Below are 18,880 nucleotides of genomic sequence, written 5' to 3'. Positions count from 1 at the left end.
TTTTAAGTCCTAATTTACTGTCCTATATAGAATAGGAATGTTTTAAGTGTATAAATTACTGAAAGTGAAAGTTAGGCTTGGTATTGCAGACTCTGATTTAAATATTTGTGGTTTTTTTGCAGTTGTTATTACATGAGCAAGTGAGTTAAAACAGACAAAGATATATGCAAGTACTTGTTTATGTGCTGTAGCAGAACTAGGATATATTTTGAGCATATATTTAAGAGTCCAGTCTTAAGGACTTAATGAAGAGTGAAGTTATGCTTCAGAAAATATAATAACAATCCAGTAACCACTGTAGTTCTTCCATCTGAGAAGAAAAGAATTACTGGACTTCTATGTTGGCATACCTTAGTGGATCAAATATTGATTTGCTACCTACAGTGAATTTACTATCTGTAGTGTGCAACTAGCACATTTGCTTACAAAGGGACTGTGTGCTAAGTTGTTTTGAAGATTGAGCTGTTAATCTTAAGACTGTCCTGGGTTAAACGGTAAACTGACAGGGGTAATAAAAGAAAGCTTATGCTACTGCTGTATGTGCTGTATTACCTGTTCTGTGGTTAGAGATCTCAACAGAGTCAAATCTGCTATTTTCTGTATTTTAGAGACAGTTGTCTAGAACCGAGTTACAATACCCCTTTTGATGTGTTTTCAGAATGATAGGCCTGCTATTACACCACTTTAAAACTCTATCCAGTTATAGTAACTGGATTTATTAGCTACTGTAGTAGCTGCCTGTGATACCTAGCAGATTCAATGAGCAGGGCCCATGCAAAAATTTGTTTTTAAAGTTTGCAGATCCGAAAGATGTGTAAAGACACAGAAGCAGCTTCAAAGTATGCTTTAGGTCAAAAAATGTAACTTAGCTGGTTGCTAAGTGAGAATTAATACTAAAGGTGCCTGGAAACTGCTCGTGTCTCTGGATAAATCTTGAAATTCTGTTGGTCCAACTAGAGCACGCTACTGGTACCAACTTTCAGTCTATAGCCTTTAGGTAACTCCTTTTCCTTTTTGTAAAGCTGATCTTTTAACAAACAAATGATTTTGATATTCTATTCTTCAGCTTTGCAAGGATAGCCTTTTCTTAATAGGGATTGGAGCCGAGATCAGTCTTTGACTATAAATATAACATTTTGCTGGGAAGCTTTTTATCTTTTGGCTGCATATCTTACCTATCTGATTTCATTAAGAAAACTTTTGAACTAATCTGAATTTGGACCAGGGTAATATTAGAAATACATATGATTGCCGTTAAAAGTAGTGCATGTTTTTAATTTCTTTGTAGCCTTCAGCAAAGGGTTTGAACATGTCAAGTGACTACCTATTTTTATCTGGTATTTTTCAATTTTATACCTCTAAAGCTTGTTCAATATCTTAGTTATTGTATAAGGGTTTGATGTAATGCTGGGTAAAGTACTCTTTAAGCTGTGTAACAGCATTAAAATAGCAGATACAACTTCCAGAGGTGTAAACATTTAATTCGGTGATATTCTTGCTCTCTGTCCTAACACTTAGTTTAGTGAATTACAAAACTGTGTGTGTGTGTGGGGGGGGGGAGCGCCTTCACTAGTTCTAAGTTGTGGTCTGATATTCCAATACTATAATTTAACTCTATTTTAAATGGTTTGCAGTAATAAATCTGAATATAGCAAGTCAATACACATTACGCTTGAAGTAAATTAGCAATTTTCCAAGTGTTTTTAGGTTATCAAAATTTCTGTAAAATTAGTGAAATAGCCCAAATAGTATCTCAGTGAAGAAATAAACCAGTTCTAACACTATTCAAGAATTTTTAGACAAGTTTTTTGTAAAGTGTGGTTTTGTACTACTAAATGTTTTAAATCAATAGCAAAACAGGGTATTAAATCAAAAGTATTAACAAGAATTTCTTGATTTAAATGATACTTTACTTGAACATTATCAGAATCTGTCTTTTTTGTTACAATAGAGCATGGATGTTTAATTGACCTTTTTTTCTTTTCTTTTTTAAACCTCCAGTCTTACATTAAAAAGGGGCTTAAAGTATATAGAAAATTAATATCTAACCAGAAACTTCAAATCTAGTTTGAAATAAGAGGATTTGTTTTACTCAAATATGCATAGTAATTTTGTTTCTGATGTAGATTTGTTTTATTTCTTCTGCATTCTAGTGGTGTCGTTCTGTTCTAGTTAAAGCATTTTCAGGATATGTTGATATTAATTTAAGTGGATTTTTTTTTTGTATGCCTCTTGTCATATAGCTAATATTAAAGCTCTGAAGGCTTACTGAATTATTACTACATCTTGAATTTTACTCACAAATTTACAGTAGAATATTCCTGTGTTTGACTGAACTGTGTTAAAATAATGAACTGTACGAAAAGTAGACTTAAATTCAGCATGTTTTAGATTTTTGGTCTGAATTACTGAAACAATGTTAAACTCTAAACCACAAACCCAGTCCTTAGGCATTCTGTTAGTCTACTAACCTACTATTCATGCTTTACTTGCAAGGTCATATGTTACTTTAGTGCAATTGAAGCACAGCATAAATTAACACTGAACTAGTCACAAGCCTAATTACTACTTTCCAATAAGCTCTTTGGCAAGTAGTGGCTGAGGAAAGTGGTCATAAGTTTGTTTTATATGGATGGAGTTTTTGGCAGAATAGATCTTCCACAGAAGATGATGTTTCTGTGCTTTTATAAACTGTCACTGCCAAAGTCTCACATTCTTTTTTTTTCTTTTTTTAAGGAAAAAATTTATACACAAATGAGTATGTGGCAATTAAGCTGGTAAGTTATTTTTTTGTTAAGATTTGGGATGAAAAAATCAGACTTCCTTTTGTATATAACAATTTGATTTTTTTAATTGATATCTTTAGTGTTGTGTATTTTCAACTGATAGTGAAAGTAGTGGTAAGTATAATTATGTGTTTTGGCTGTATTGAATAAAACCAGTGTTAAATGTCACTGTGCTCAGAAGTAAATTTACATTTGTAAAGTCGATGATGGTTGGCTGCTTCTTCAAGGACTGGCTGACTGCTTCCAGGACATGCTCAGTAGTCTTACCTCATAGATTCCTGTCTTTCAGCAAGTGGAAGAGAGCAAAATTTAGCATCAGACATCGGATGACTACAAAAAAGCTCCAGAAATCTTGCAGAATGCCTGCTTTCCAACACCCTTACTCCCATCCCAAATTCAGTTTTTCATCAGTCGTCATTGCTGCTCACACTTCTGATTGTTTAAGTGTGTTTTTAGTTGCTAAGTGTGGGGAAATGTTTCCTTACAAGTGTGCATAACTCACATGACTGTTAATGTAATACTGTTCTGCTCTTTCCAAATCTTTCTTTAGAACCGTTTAGTTTACTGTAATGTTGCACTTCTGGTCATGAAAACAGTCATTTACTTAGAACTTAACTAAGGTATACCAAGATGAAATTCAATTCTGTAGGTTTTGGAATTTTTTGAAGTCTTTTCAAGACTTGCATAATTCTCTTGTTGCTGCAGTCAATTTTTTATAGCATGCTATGGTAAATGGTGCCATAAAGTAAAAGTTAAAAAGTAAAAGTTAACCTCAGAAAACAGAAAAAATATAGTGTAAGTCTTAAGAGCAGTTCATATTTACATAATAAATGTCTTGAATATCTGTGTAGTTATCCAGTTAAAAAATAATTATTTCAAGAGTAGTTACAGATCTAAAAAACACCCTAGTTACTTTTTGAAAGAGCAACATTGGATGTGCTTCTAAGATTGTGTATGCTATGTGATTTATATTGACTTTGTTTTAATGTCTTGAAGTTATTTTATAAGTCTATTAAAACGAGAGTTCTGAAAACTTCTATAGTTAGATATTGTTTGGTGAAAAGCACATACATTAATATTTTTTTCACACACTAGTTGATGATGTAGAGCAGGAGAACTTTAAATTTTATTACTGGGTTTTGGTAAACCACTTTTCTGATTCTTTTTTGGTATTAAACTCACTTTTAAAATTATAGTACATAAATTTAAATTACTAAGTTACTTCTATATCAACCCATTTCACTTTTCAAAGATTGTTCAGTGGCAAGCTTTACGGTATTGGTTTCTAAATGACTCAGTCTCAAGTTCATTTAAAGCTGTGCAAAAGGCTTTATAACCGTTATTGAAAAACTTCTTCAGAAGTCACTAAAGATCTAGTGTAGCAGAGTATCTGATTTCCTACTGCTGCCTAAAGGAATCTGAATATATAGTTTCTTTTAAAGTTGTCCTCTTACATTATTGATACAAAAAAGTATGTCTTCACAATAAACAGCTAGAAGAATCAGTAAAAATATTTTTAGTTAGTGGCTACTTTCAACATAATTCTCAATTATTTTTCTTTCAGCTTTTTCGATTTTTTTTTTCCTTCACCATTGGAAAGGATTTGGTTTAGTCTTTCTGCTACAGGCAGCTGCATCAAATTGTGGGATTTAGTTTAATTTTACTGTGTGAGTATCTTATTCTACTCCTATCACACACTGTTCCAGGACTTTTTGTACTGGATGGTTAGATGATTAAAAAGGTAGTGCTTATTTGTGACTGGTGTACCTTCCTTACTCCTATTTTAAGGTTAATCTGACATTAAATGTTTTCCCTTACACCTGGGACTTACTCCAATAGTGTTTTGAAAGCAGTCGTCATTACCTATGCTCAGCCTTTTGTTTTGTTAGCCTAAATAAAGCAAACTCTTAATTTCTTTTTTTATCCTAGTATTTCTGTGCCCCAGTTCTAATTTGAGATTTTTTCTTGAATGAGGTGACTAGAATTACATATGTATTGTGTTTTGATGAGCAGTAACCCTTGCCAGGTACATTTACAATAATACCTCTCCTAATTTATGCTTAAATTGCACTTACCCTCCTCAGGGCAGCATTGCGCTGTTAACTTACTAGTTTCTTGTAATCTGCTTGTAGGAGAATTTTTTTTCCTATAATGCAAGGTATTTTGTAGATAGTAACCATTTACCCTGGCACAGAAGGATTGTGTGAGTTACTCCTGAAATGATGAGTTTTAATTTCTGCATTTGGAAGACAACTTACAGGCATGTCTGTCACTACTAACTACTAACTGCTAACAGTAAATGGATTTTTTAACTACTGTGTTGACTTCATCTTTCCATTATGTGGATCACGTCTTAATATTTTCCCTCCTGGATAAAAGTGTATGAAACACTTTATTTATGGTGCTTAGTTTCTTAACTTTAGGAAGATAATTTTAGGAATTACTTCTGTAAGGAAAAATAGTTTAGACTTTTGATTTTATGGCAGGCTTTGCACAGGTACACATTTACATACAAAGCATAAGCATAAAGTTAGAGTGAGAATGTTTACAGCAGAGTTTTATGAGTTGTATGCTATCTGTGTGTGTGTGTCTACCAATTTGAGAGCAAGTAGACAGACTGGTATCTTGTCACTAGGTAGTTCTTCGGTAACTACTACTGATAGTTCTTCAGTAACTATCATTTGCTTTATCTGAACTATACCTTTCCTGTTAAATCTGACAAATTAAAAAGTTAAGTTTCTTACTACATGTCCCTCTACTTTGTTTTTATCTCATGTTTTCTACTCTGCTCTTCTCTCTCCATCATGCTTCTTCCATTTCCCTTTGCTAAATTTCTCAGTTGCAGAAACTTGTCATTACAGAATGTTTAACTACTAACCAAGTAACTAAAATTTACTACTTGAGCTGCATCTGGGAATAACTATTTTTTTTTTCTTTCTATCCTTATGTAAAAGAGCAAATTGAGGTAGTCAGTGCTGTTTTTAATCTGTAATCTTGAATTCATTGACTATTTAGCTTTTAGATATTAAATCATAAAATTTTGGGAGTGGACGAAGGAAAACTGCAGTTGGTTGCAAGGCTAGAATTTTTCTTCCTTTTATATTTTGAATTATTGCTGTTCAGAATGACACCATTTCAGAACCTCTGTGGAGATGCAGAGACCACGAACAGTAAATCCAGATCAAGTGCAACTCTTTCATAGACTAATCTTTTTTTTATAAAATCTCTATATTTTACAGAAATTTTTCTTGGAAATTTGTTTGCTGGTTCTCGTGAACCATGCTGACCATGACTTCAAAAAAATGCTTTAGGAAGGTACTTAATTGTCTTATGATAAAGCATTGTTTACTCTACAAAGTGAAATACTTGGAATGTAGGTTTATGTTACCTTTTTCTTGTGTGTGACTGAAGTCTTCGGTGATGATGTGGCCTTTTTTTGAGACTCAACCACATTTGTATGCAAGACGTGGAACTAAGATTTCATTAACTTATACAATTTATATCAGAAATGGAAAGATGTAAGTTGCAAAATTATTTTGGTGCTTTAAGTGTCATAGTTTGGAATTGTGCTACTTAATCTCTATAGGCTGTTACTGTTTGGAAGGATTCATATTTTTTGTCACAATCCTGGTGTAAAACTTGTTGTTAAAGATGCATTTAGCACGTATACCAGAGGTGTGGACAGCATATGATTTGTTGAGCTGCATACCAACACTTTCTTTTGAAGGCTGCAATGTATATCAACTATAGGCTTTGGAGAGCAAAGAGAAGGGGCAGCTTAGCTCACAGGTGGTAAATTTGTTGTGGGGTCTGGAGTTAGGTTTGCAAATTGGGCCCTGAGATTATGGAGCAAAACAGGGTGTAAAAGCCCGGGTACACTCAGCCTTACCTGACTGAGGTTTAGGTTTCCCAATACTCTAATTACCACTCACTGTAGAAGGAATCCTCATTTCTTTTTTCTTTTTAATGTGGCTCAGAAAGCACAGGGTTAGCATGGTTGGTACATAGATTAGGGTATTGATTTTTAGGGTTCAGAACAACAGCTGAGATGCTTAGTTTTAAATGCTGTTTTTGTTTTTAAATCAGGAGCCAATGAAGTCAAGAGCACCACAGCTACATTTGGAGTACAGATTCTACAAGCAGCTAGGATCTGGAGGTAAACTGTCATGCATAATACCATAATGTAACCCAGTGTCAATTTCACATTACTTTGCTGATCTAGAGTATAAATCTTTTTTATTTAAATGTCCTGTGGCATTTAAAGCATCATAAAAAAAGACCTTGAGTGAGTGGATTAATCTAAATTTTTCTACTGGTGAAATCTTTTTATGTTTTAAGGTCTGTCTGTTAAATCCCCAGATACTTCAACAGACATTAAATATTAGTTTGTGCCATATGGGTATTATGGGTATACCTTATACTAAGTAGTCTTACAATAGTCTCTGTTTTTCTTTTGAATAAATGTCATAAATTACCAAAAAGCTAATATACTGATCAGGTATTTTATTTACCTTAAGTTACTAAGATACTGAAGTAGCTGCTTTACTGTCAGTTTTACTTCACTTAATTCTGTTGATACTCTTGCTTCATGTAATGTTTAATCATCTTAAACACATTACATGTGTTTAAAATTTGAATTTCTCATTTTGTTATCCTTCGTGCTTTCATACCAGAAATGCTTTTGTGATTGTTCTCTCAGTGACCCGATCAGCACCTTTTGCTGTTATAAGTGAGCGATAACTGAAACTCTCATTTGCCTATTTTTGCACCTTTCACAGAACTATGTGTAGTCAGTTAGCAAGACATGAAGCTGCTTAATCTAAGAAAGTGAGTACAAAGCTTCCCAAAATTAGTTAAATCATTAGGAAAAAAAATGTTATTGTATCTATTCCTTGAAAGTGTTCCAAAAAAAAATGGATTAGCTTTTAATAGGTCATTTAGTTATAGTTATTGCTTCCACTTCTTTCTTACTAATGTAAAAAGTTATTCTATAGATTGGACTAATTGTTTTATTTATGCATGTTATTTTTTCTGTCAAAGGAGACTTGATTTCTGTAACAGTGATTTTAGGAAAGTTATTGCTTAAACTACATAGAATATTTAAGCAGAAGAGCTGTATCTCCAAAAGTCAGGGAATGCAAACTGAGTGCTGCCCATGCCACTAATTTTGTCCATGTGTGTATGTTATGAATTTTAAAACTGTTTTTAATACTGTTTTTAAAATACTGCTTTTGCCTTTTAAGATTTGGGCCTGTATGTTCACTGTACAGACTAGATAGTATTTTTTTGGTTTAGCTTTCAAAATTTTGTCCCCTTTAAAGAGCCTTTATTTTGAAAGATATTATCTAATCCTTTCTCTTCATATAGAATTTATCATTTGATACTGTAGCATGAATGCTCTACAAATAGGAACTCTTTTAGAGAACCCCTTCCAAGATGGGATAGTGTCTGTTCTAGCTAATAGATGGAAAGATAAGTTGCAGATTGTAGTCAAAATTGGCTGCCTTAGATGTTTGCTAATTTGAGAAAGTCATCAGGGGATGTAGTCTTTTTTTTTTTTTAAGTAGTTATAAATTGTCGGAATACACTAGGTTAGCATTCTGAAATAGCGGATGCATTCAGAAATTTTTGTCACTTGACTAATGAGATAGGGCAACCAAGAAATTAGGACCAATAACCAGTTGCAAAAGCCAAGGTGAAGTCCTCTAACATCACAAAGAAACTTTGTAGCAGAGGTAAGAATAAAAACTGTTTAGATTAGATTGCAGAATCTATGCAATGCTTCCTAGAGACCTTCTGGGAGGAAATCATGGTGCACAAGTGAATATTCCCAGAAGAAACGAGGTGATTTTTCTGGAAAGCTGTACTGAAAGCCTGTAAAGAGTGTCATTAGGCAACATTATCCTAACTTCTAATGCTTTATAATAGAGTGGCTGAGTGCTTTCTCTGATCTTGCATTATTCTTGGAAGTATTGTGAGCCCCCTTGATGGCAGGAGTAGCATTTTGAAATGGCATATTTTCTTGGTATTTTTACCTCTAATCAGTATTTGCCTGCTATGTCTGGTTCTTTGATAACCTTTTATTTCATTTCTAATGTGACTTAAGACTAAGACTTGTGACTTAAAGTTTTTTTTTTTCTTTCTTTTTTTTTTTTTTTTTTTTTACTCTTCTGTGATAAGTTTTCTCTATTCTACTTCTTGAATGCAGTGAAGGGGTGCATAAATGACATGCCTGGGTTTGAAAAAGTCTTGTAGTTCTGCTCCTCGAAAGAACAAAATATCCAAGAAAAAAAAAAAATTAAATGCTGATGTATTTATCTACAAGACCTTTGAATTGAGAATCTTCATTTTTAATAAAAAAAAATGTTAAATCAGGATGTAAAACCTAAATGTTTCAAAATTCAGAGAGAATCTGCTGTTAGAGAAGTGTTAATCTGCAACTTTATACTCAAATGTTTTTTTTACTGACCATGTCCGAATATGCAGTAGCATGTAGGCATTTGTCACAATCACAGAATGGTTAAGGTTGGAAGGGACCTCTGGAGATCATCTAGTTCAAATACCCTGCTTAAGAAGGGTCACCTAGAGCACGTCGGAGCCGGACGGGTTTTGAATATCTCCAGAGAAGGAGACTCCAACCTTTCTGGGCACAACCTATTCCATTTCTCTGTCACTCTCACAGTAAAGAAGTTCTTCCTCATATTCAGATGGAACTTCCTATGTTTCAATTTGTTCCCACTGCCTCTTGTCCTGTTGCTTGGTACCACTGAAGAGTCTGGCCCCATCCTCTTGACACCCTCCCTTAAGGTATTTGTAGGCATTGATAAGGTCCTTTGTCTTCTCCAGGTTCAACAGGCCCAGCTCTCACAGCCTTTCCTCATAGGGAAGGGTGCTCCAGCCCTCTGATCATATTATGCTGGGCTCTCTCTCCAGTAGCTCCATGTCTCTCTTGTACTGGGGAGCCCAGAACTGGACATAGTACCCCAGATGAGGCCTCACCAGGGCTGAGTAGAACAGCAGGATCACTTCCCTTGACCTGCTGGCAACAGTCTTCCTAATGCACCCCAGGAGACCATTGGCCTTCTTGGCCACAAGGGCACACTTCTGGCTCATGGTTAACTTGTTGCCCACTAGGACTCCCAGGTCCTTCTCTGCAGAGCTGCTTCTCAACAAGTCAACCCTGAACCTGTCCAGGTGCATGGGCTTATTCCTTCCTAGGTGCAGGACCCTGCACTTTACATTTGAACTTCATGAGGTTCCTCTCCGCCCAACTCTCCAGCCTGTCCAGGTCTCTGTGAATGGCAGCACAGCCTTCTGATGTATCAACCACTCCTCCCAGTTTTGTATGACACCTTTAGTATTTTACAATGAATTACCAAAAAAAGGTTCCTTTGATCTGAGAGGGAACAGTGAGAATTCAAAGAGTTATAGCTCTAGAGATGAATTCATAGTTCACTCCTATCTTATTACTTGGTGTTTAGCCTTTTTAAGGGAGGTGGTCATCTCTGTCTCTGAAAGACTTCACTGCAGGTGAAATACAGTGGCTATGTCTTTGGTTTCTATGTCTTTGGTTTTCTCACTTCATAATTTGTCCACGTATCTTGCTAGTGATCATGAGTATAAACTCAAAATGAACTTTGAGCAACTTTGCATGGACACTACTTTAAGTGATATTCTTATGTTATTTGCAGAGTTTGCTCTTAAACTGAAAAGAGAATGCTGATTTTTTGTAATGCTGTTCTGCTTTTACTATTGCCTTTTGTTTAGTTTTCACTGGGGATGGTATATAGGAGAATAAGCAATAAGCAGTTATATGTATTTATGTGCATATATGCCTCTGTGTACATGTATTTTAGTGTATGATGTCTCTATTAATACAGATCAGGTGATATTAAAACAATGTTCTATACTTAGTTTAAAAAATTTAGAACCACTTAAAATGCATCAGTTGTTTCATTAAAAGTTATCTGTTCATGTGCACTGTATTGTGTTCCCAGAGACTACTATGGTTCTGTAATCAATTGTTTGGGAAATAAGTGGCTTAATTTTGAGTTCTACTGCAGCTGGAATGTTTTGTTAACAGCAAGGCTAAGCTGTTGATATTATATCAATTAATGTGACTATGTTAATATTTACATTCAAAGGAATGTAAATTTGAGGCATTGTGGGTGCCTATATACTTCACTATAGTGGTGTCGGATACAAAAAAGATACAAAAAGGGAAGTAATGTATGACTACCAACTTCCAAATGTATGATTACTAGTTCAAAACAGGAAAAAATACATATAACACAATACCTAATTTAGCAGGGTATATTTGCTTTATTGTTTTGATTCTACTCAAAAATAAGACTACAAAAAAAATTCTGTATAGTAAAATGATATATGTAATATACACCACAGATTATGTAGAGTTGTACAGATAGTCTAGGAATTATTTTATAATATACTTCAAATGCTGTAATATTGTATAGTGAATAATAGTACTTTGTCTTACTGTAAAAATACAGTAAGAAGTCTTTTTTGGGACTAGCTAATAATTAAAGCTTTATTAATGAAAAAGACTATGCAGTAAAAGGATTAAATGACTATAATTATGATTATTTTCTCTTCAAACAGTGAATTTTTGGTTATGTGCAGGACCATATCAGAAATTGGAACTCAGTCAAGTATAGGGAGAAGACATTAAATTACCATTTCACAACTACTGCTTGCCTACATCTTCCCTGGAATGTCAGTTGACTTTTTCTCTATGTAATTCATTGAAGAATCTGTTTTTTTTTTTTTTTTTTTTTTTTTTTTGTTTTTTGTTTTTTTTTTGGGGGGGGCGGGGGAGGGGAGGAATTTTCCTTATGCTAATGACTTTTCAGAATTTACTGTAGGCAGTTAGTGTTTATCAGTTCAGAGGCTACCTAGGTTGACAACTTTTTCTAACTTACCCTATCTTTCATGCAGTTTTATAAGATCTTACATGTAAAACTTTTTTGTGGGGAGAAAAACCTGATACTCTTAACTAGTAACATGTTACTACTTAATTTACTGTTCTTCTGGGGAGGCAGCAATGTGAAAAAAAAATACAAGTAACTGAATATTGTTAGGTTGGTGTTTTTAAGCAAAAAAAAGACAAACTTTCAGGAAAATTTTGAATTGTTAATATAAAATGATTTCATGAACACAAGGAATTTGGGAAGTAAAACCCTATTTCTGCCTCTTAGAAATTAAGTTAATATGCTGAACATCAACCTTCTGGGAAATTCTGGAGTTTTTGTCTAATCAGAAAACAAATTCCTTCCTACAGGTAACCAGCATGTACTTTTAGAGATCAGTTGTAGAAATCTAAAAGTCCTCCTGACTTCCATATTTTAGAAGCCTTTTAAATATTTTTAAATATTATGAAAAAATACAGAACAGAGTTAATCGTAATAGTGGAGATGAATTCTTTGAGGATACTTCTGAGTGAGATGGCTTTAAAAATCAAGGTTATAAGAGTAGAGATTCTCAGAATATACCCTTGTACTATTAAAGTGTTTTTCTTTCTTCAATCTCATGTTCCTTTTTCCTATCTGTACCCTTGGGCTGTTGATTTGGGACTTGTTTCTGATTGTTGGGTAGCTTAATTCAGTGCTGCACACCACTCAATTTCTGGGTATAATTTCTCTGTACCAGAAAAAAGAGACGTAAAAATTGAATTCTATGATTATGGTATCCCTTTATATATGTGTGTGTGTATGTATACCTTGCCTGAACCATTATCTGCTAACTAGGGATTTATTTAATTATTTATTTTTTTATTTTTGAAGAAAAAGGACAACCAGTAGTAGTATCATGTTCTGATGTAATCTGAATTCCTTTGTAGGAATAAGCATGTAATAAATGTGTAAGTCTATCTGGAGTGGGTATAATTATTCATGTTAAATATATTGGCATTGATATAATTGTACATTTTTAAACTACACATAAGCTATAGTCTTCAGCAATGGAATGGTTAAGCTGGCTGATTGTTGAGGTTCTAATGGAAAGGATGTAGGAAAAGATGAAAAAGTAATTATAAAATGCTGATTTCCTTGCTTTTGTATTGCTAAACAGTAAGTATTTTTTACCTGCGGATGAATGGATACAATTACATATACATGCTTTAAGTATACGTAGCACTGTAATAAGGTATGTAAACATTGAGGCCTGATGTACCTCAAAGAAAACACTGAAAATTAGAAATGTTTTTATATTTAAACTTCAATTTGACCTCCAGAGAAAGAGGATATCCAGTGTTTCATTGGGCTGCTCTGAAAATAGTTTCTGTAGTTATGTACAAAACAGTTTTGTAATGATGGATACCATAGAAAAGCCACCATGAAAGGAAAGAAGTTTTCCGAGTCGGATTTGATTAGCTACAGTAAATAAGACATAGAGGATATGTACTGAAGGGCAAAAAAAAACCTGAATAGCTAGCTTCACATTAACTGAACAGCACCTAGTCAATCTGCCGAATGAGGAAAAGGTCCTGTGCATGTGAGGAAGTGTGCGCACAGAGCTGATGGTATCAAGTTATTTTTAATTATAATCTTATAATGCATATGTACGAAAAAGCAAAATTAAAACTGGGTGATAAGTCTTTAATTTGAGATTTTTGAGTGCCTGTCTACTTAAGGTAGGTATTTATATAAAATTATAAATAATCTGGTATCAGTTTTTGGAATGGTCAGGCTGGTTGTGGTACTGGTAAAGTGAAAATGTACACACAATCGTACAGGTAGGGCAAGATGTTGATCTTGGCCTAATAGTGAATATAGCGTTTCAGAATTTTAAGAATGCTTCTAGTCTTTTGATGTCTGCGTTCTGTCAAATGTTCCTCTAATAAAATGGGTGATCCTGTGTGCAACACTAACTTAAAATGATAGTTGGTTATGTCTATATTAGAAATTTAGTTATTTTGTTTAGCTGTGCCAGGAGAAGCTTATTGTGTGGACATGTTTATTGTACTTCTGTTCAGGGAAGATGACAGAAGGAATTGTTTCAGGTAACATGTAGTAAGCTGTGCCCGTCAGGAAAGCTTTGCTCCTTTATGCCAGTGGCTGAGTGGGTAGTGAGGATATTTTTCAGTTCAATATGTGATTATTAGCCTTTCAAATTTCAAGGAAAATTATGGTCTCAAGATCGCCAGTTGTCTGAAGAAACCTGTACCATAAGTATGTATTCCTGTCAATGTTTCTGGAATAGTGCCATAAAAAAAATCTCATAGTCAAAAATCAATTATTTGTAGACACAATAGCACAGCCTCTCTATATTTTTTTATAGCTTTAATGCAAAGCAAACTACCACAATATCTTAAAGCACAAAGTATTAGGTGTTATGACATTTTTACTTTTATATTAAGAAATGTTAATGTTGCACTGCAAGAAAAGGTGCCAGGATGACAGGTCACATTTTAGACTCCGTTTATTCTAGAATTTAAGTATTATCATAAATATTTTCTGACCTATTCCAAATGTAAATGACTAGATTGTTTCTAAAATGATGTAAAATCAGTGATTAAGACTTCTTTATTTAAACAACTTTTAAATTTAAAAATTTGTATTTAACTGTATCCAGAGGTTGGAAACAAAGGTAGCTTTTACCTTAAGTTTGCTCTTTCCCTTCTAGGTAGATGTATTCCTACCTGTTCACACAAAGTCAGATTGTTACCTTAACATATGGGGGATATTTTTGTTCATTTGTATTTGGAAAGGCTAAGTGATGTTTTATTCTGAACTTAAGTTTTATTTTCATTACAAAGTTAAAATGTACATGGCTAAAACTTAATTTATATTTGTTAACATAAACTTTAAATAGTTTTCAATAGAACACATTTTCATCTTAAACTATTTTAACATTTAACAGTAATTGAACTTAATGGATTTTGTCTGAACAGCATGGGCTCAATTTTGAAATGAATCTAAGAATTCAAAATGAGTTGCTGATGTGATACTTTAAAAGTGGGTTCAGGGTGAATTTTTGATCACAGATTGCCCTTAAGACTTCTGAAAATCTCCCTTGTTATCTGTTCTTACACATTTAAAAATCGGTCCTTCAAACGCTTTTAAATAAATCGGTCAGTCTACCCTATATTCTATTAGAAATCTATGTATATATATTTTAAAGTTCAACTCTGTTTAGGTTTTTAGTGAACTAATTCAGATTTAAGAAAAATGTTTTTATTATGTTCTGTCTAAATAGAAATGAAAAGTAGTGGTGGAGGAGAAGACAAGGAAGGTCTTCCTATGCAAATTTAAGGAGAAAATACTTGTATTTGAAAAATAGTAATATTAACAAGTGATGACTGTAAGAGCTTGTCATCAACAGCATTTTCATTTTAATTATGCATGTAAAACTTAATGTCTCATTTTAAGTGTTTTCCTCTTTGCACTATATAAATTAAAATCAATACCTTTTAACTTACCAGTGCTTTTGAGGAGTCATTAATCTATTGAATTTTTAAATGATTTTTATTGGTGATGTCTTTATTCTTGAATGTAGCGTTGTCAGTCCTATTTTACAATTTATTTTGTGAAAGGGTACTTATTTAAAAACAATCTCAATGTTTTTATAATCCTGTTTCAATCTATCCTTTCAAAAACTAATGGATGGGTTCTGATTTTTTTAAAAAACTTTAAATCTTTCACAAGCCAACCAGTTTTCAGAAAAAACAGTTATTGAAACTGATACTACCTTCATTGCTCCTGCGTACCCGTAATTTTTTATGTAAGAAAAGTATTTTTAACTTCAAATCAGGTAAGAATTTTATGTTCATTAATCTTAACCCTTTATAATTGTATTTTCTCTTTCTTTTACAGATGGAATACCCCAGGTTTATTATTTTGGCCCATGTGGCAAATATAATGCCATGGTGCTAGAACTACTGGGACCTAGTTTGGAAGATTTATTTGATTTGTGTGATAGGACATTTTCTCTTAAAACCGTTCTTATGATAGCCATACAGTTGGTAAGTTAAATCCATGCATGTTAATTTAGAATAGTAGATAAGTTTTTAAAACGCACATTTGACTTATTGAAGATCTGTATTTTTCATGTTTTAAATTGCTGTTAGTGGTATTTCAGTCTTCTAAAGAGCCTGTGGTAGACAGTTTTAACAGGAAGACCTTACATACATTGCTTTCCTTACCCTTCGTTCTAGTTTTGTAAAGAATTACTGTGTAAAATAGAATCATTATCTTCTGAGTTCTCCTATTTAATCACAAGCTGAAATCATGAATTCTGGTGATATTTAGTTAAAAGCAAAATCATCTTGAAATACAAATATTTTTAATCCATGAAAGCATTTGGATGATGGGATACTTAATGTTTTTTCAGGGTGTTCTCAAATATAGAGAAAAAATTTCAGAAATACTAAGATGGTACAAATTACTCAATGTAGAACTTTTCAGAGTTTTTTGGAGCATTTTGTGGTATGCTTTTTCACATCAGTAGAGAGATGCAAAGCTTTGCATGCTTACTTTCGTGCAATACGTTTCAGTAGGTCTTTCTGAAATATTAAAGATCAGAGCCACCTCTTCTCTAAATAGTGGAAGAGTTCTTCCTCATGAAGAGTAAAAGTATTGTCTATTTAAAACAGTTTAATTGGATAACAGAAAGGTCTGAGACTAGCATTCAGATTATTTACGGTGTTTATAAATAGTTCGTTTTTAAACCTTAAATCATCACAGATCTAAGTTGTCATTAATAATTCCTGTTCCTTTCCAAATACATAAAACTTTGATAGAAAGTGACACACCTAGAAAGAAGTTATATATTGGTGACTTCCTAGTGCTTCTTTAGTTTGATATCTGTAATGAATTATAGATCTACATGGAGCTTTGCTGCTTACAGCTTGATGATGTAATTTCTGGTTATAGTTTTAATATGCACAGAAGCTTGCTTTGAAGCTAGTTCTCCAAGAAGGTCAGGTTTTGTAACTTAACGTTGTATAGTAATTCATGTATGACTTCAAGCATAAAGAGTTTTCTGTACGTGGTGTAGTGTATCTACTCAAGGCACAGGTGCTGTTTTCATAAACTTTAACTGTGAGTTACTATGTTAAGAGCAATACCCTTTGATTTTAAGGTGAAGAGGGTAATGCCCTCTAAATATAAAGCTAATGTAGAAATATTTAGCTTCTACCACAATTTCATGTGGCAATCTGAAGCTTAAACTAAACTTTCTGTCGTTTTCTCCTTTTTATTAAAGATTTCTCGTATGGAATATGTCCATTCAAAGAACTTGATTTACAGAGATGTAAAACCCGAGAACTTCTTAATAGGACGACCTGGAAACAAAACCCAGCAAATTATTCATATTATAGATTTTGGTTTGGCAAAGGAGTATATAGATCCAGAAACAAAGAAGCACATACCATATCGAGAACACAAGAGCCTTACAGGAACAGCTAGATACATGAGTATAAATACACATTTAGGAAAAGGTACGTGTGCTTTTTAAGTGCAGAAACAAGAATTCAACACCTGTCATATTTGTGTGAAATCATCCTGTTTTCAAATTGTAATTTTTATCAACAATCTGTAGTCATTAAGAATCAAAGTTTCCTATACTGTGCAAAATTATAGTTCAGCCTCATTAAAATACCATTTATGTGGGATAAAGGTACTTTGGGTTTCTAATCATCATGGTCATGTCTCAGCAAATAACTATAGTATTTTCAGTAGATATATGTAGACGAGGAGGTGTGTTTTTGTTTATCATAACATCTTCACATTAGAGATATCCCAAGTTTTTTTTAAAAAAAGTAAACTAGTCAAATCACTGCATGGTAATGACTAAATAGAATGCTGTTTGAATCAGTGATAATGCTATACAATGCTTATAGTTCAAAAGTACTTCATGTTAATATGGCAGATGTGAAACCATTCACTTTTTCCTAATTGAAATAAGAGATTTTATCAATAAAATCAAACAGTTGTAGCTTAAATAGTGAGCTACTGTAGCTGAAGAAATTAAGTTAAAAGAATATATGGTTTATTTTTATCTATTTTTCATAATGCAGTTTTCAGATTCCCTAAAGAGGCTAATCATGTACACATGTTCAGCCTTTATCCCTCTTTTAAAAAGAATTTGAGTTACCTTGTCTAAAGGCACAATTCTATACTTAATATGAGACTTTTTCTATTTCTGCTTATTCTTTTCAGTTCAAAATTTATACTTTTGTGATAGGAGAACAGAAATTGCTCTGAGTTCCCACTTTAGTCTCAAAATAAATCAGAATGAAAAACCTGTCTTTCACTTTCACAAATGCTTATACTGGCTTCAAATATGCCTTTTCTACAAAAATGTGGAAGGAAGTGTATTCACTTAGTGTTAAGTGTTTTGTGGCAAATATAGAGCCTTATTTACAACATGGCCTTCAATAGCACTTTAGTATAGTAAACTTGGGAAATTTGCAGTATCACCAGGCAAGTTAAAGAATGCAGAGCTCTTTTAAAGTAAACAAAAAATGCAGATGTTCAAAATAGTCAGAGAGAACACTTCAAGTACGTACCTTTAAATTGATGGTGGAGAGGTAATGTATTTTTGTTGACTATTTCAAAGGATATTGATTTAAAATGGCCAGAGATTACTTTCTCATTTTAAATGTTTTGGATTGTATCACCTGACTTTCATCTCTGCATCCTCTGGCTACTTTATTTTTTTTATAAATATAGCTGAAGGGTTTCATTTTTATGTGCAAATCAATTCTGCTATACAGGCCAGACTTCGTCATGAACTAGTCTTGCTTTCTCCCTCAGATTCCCAAAGCAGCCTCAAATTTCTCCATTAAGTAGGGAGAAAGAGACAAGTATGTGTGTGCCTATATTAGATATCCAAATATAAGATCAGCTTTATTTATCCTTAGATAGGAGTATAGGTCAGAAATCACTGAATCGGACAATTGCTGAAAGGCCACCTAATTAAGTCTAGTAAGGTTGTAATTACATGCAGTTCTTCACCTCCATCTAAGCAGGAAGCATCTTCAGGGGCTGGTTAACTTCCTTAAATATATATTCAAAGGGAAAGTTCTAAAAATAAGATAAAATACTAGTTGCTTCCCTTTTTAAAGGTGGGAAATT

The 18,880-nt window shown here is 33.3% G+C and overlaps 1 protein-coding gene across 9 annotated transcripts in view; it reads left to right on the top strand.

Moving 5' to 3' along the window:
• The window catches only part of CSNK1G3 (casein kinase 1 gamma 3), a 70,566-nt gene that overhangs the window by 25,989 nt on the left and 25,697 nt on the right, over window positions 1-18,880 (top strand). For all 9 annotated transcript variants that reach the window (XM_062599207.1, XM_062599211.1, XM_062599210.1 and 6 more), the window contains exons 3-6: window positions 2,737-2,777; window positions 6,873-6,942; window positions 15,617-15,765; window positions 17,007-17,241. In XM_062599207.1, the coding sequence (XP_062455191.1) occupies window positions 2,737-2,777; window positions 6,873-6,942; window positions 15,617-15,765; window positions 17,007-17,241 (495 nt within the window). The remainder of the gene's footprint in view (window positions 1-2,736; window positions 2,778-6,872; window positions 6,943-15,616; window positions 15,766-17,006; window positions 17,242-18,880) is intronic.

Source organism: Rhea pennata, chromosome Z (genome assembly GCF_028389875.1).
Source record: "Rhea pennata isolate bPtePen1 chromosome Z, bPtePen1.pri, whole genome shotgun sequence".
NCBI classification, from domain to species: domain Eukaryota; kingdom Metazoa; phylum Chordata; class Aves; order Rheiformes; family Rheidae; genus Rhea; species Rhea pennata.
The sequence above is the reverse complement of the archived record's forward strand: the minus strand, read 5'-3'. Positions and strand labels throughout refer to the sequence as shown.